The sequence below is a fragment of the Gekko japonicus genome, unplaced genomic scaffold (genome assembly GCF_001447785.1).
Source record: "Gekko japonicus isolate JY-2015 unplaced genomic scaffold, Gekko_japonicus_V1.1 scaffold50, whole genome shotgun sequence".
Taxonomy (NCBI): domain Eukaryota; kingdom Metazoa; phylum Chordata; class Lepidosauria; order Squamata; family Gekkonidae; genus Gekko; species Gekko japonicus.
The window spans coordinates 1,739,396-1,740,396 of record NW_015164666.1 but is presented as its reverse complement, the minus strand read 5'-3'; the positions used below and the strand labels follow the sequence as shown (position 1 = coordinate 1,740,396).

At 39.2% G+C, this 1,001-nt stretch overlaps 1 protein-coding gene across 1 annotated transcript in view; it reads left to right on the top strand.

Moving 5' to 3' along the window:
- The window catches only part of LOC107108601 (protein FAM26F-like), a 7,498-nt gene extending 6,946 nt beyond the window's left edge, over positions 1-552 (top strand). Inside the window, exon 2 of the mRNA XM_015409063.1 lies at positions 130-552. Coding sequence (XP_015264549.1) covers positions 130-552 — 423 coding nt within the window. The remainder of the gene's footprint in view (positions 1-129) is intronic.
- The last annotated feature ends 449 nt before the right edge of the window (positions 553-1,001 follow it).

Below are 1,001 nucleotides of genomic sequence, written 5' to 3'. Positions count from 1 at the left end.
TCTTCTTCTTCTTCTTCTTCTTCTTCTTCTTCTTCTTCTTCTTCTTCTTCTTCTTCTTCTTCTTCTTCTTCTTCTTCTTCCTCATAGCTGCAAGCATTGTTCTGATCTCTCTTATGTTTCTTCCCAAAGGTGATGGGATGGATTTTGATCTCCAGTGTCACCATATTAGCTCTAATTTCAACTTGTATTTCTCGCTGTCGTTCACCAGTCAGCATTCTTCACCTTGCATTCTGGAAAATCTACATGGCAAAGGAGCAAGAACTTTTTGAGATCAAGGCCAAAGAACATGCAGCCAAGCTGGCAGAGAGAAATCTAAAATGCTTCTTTGACTCCACTGAGCTAGAACCATTTCAGACTCCAAGCACCCGCAGCTGGCAAACCATTTCCTCCTTGTTTGCCTTTAATCCTGAAGAGCATTACTATAGCATGATACACAAATATGTCAGCAGCAAAAACAAGAATGGCAGCATTATATCCGCAGAGGGGGATATGTTTCCTTCTTGCTTGGGGTTTGTGGATGCCGCTGTAGGTACTGATACAGAAGTATTATAGTGAAATAATTTGGTAGTCCTTCAATTTCTTTTGCAAGATAATCTTAGCTGGTTAGCCAAACCAAATTCCATGTAATAATACTTTCTAACTCTGTGGAGTGGCATTTAACTCTGTGTGCTCATTCTGTATTGATTTTAATTTGTTTAACATTTGTGATATCTGTTTTTTGTAGCTTCTGTTTTCTTAGCCACCTTCAGTTTACAGAGACAAGGTGGTGTATACATATTAAACAACATATGCAAGCTTTTGAGTTATCCGGGTCTCCTCATCAGGCAGGATGTTAAAAACCAAAAAGGGAGTGGGGGAGAAAAACACTTCAGGCCATAGTGTTGAGATCTTGAGAAGAACTCAAAAGCTTGTACAATGTGTTGAGTTAGTCTGCTTGGCCCTAGTAAACATCATTACGTGGATTCTGGATTTTATTATGGAACAAAATTGGGGGTAATTGA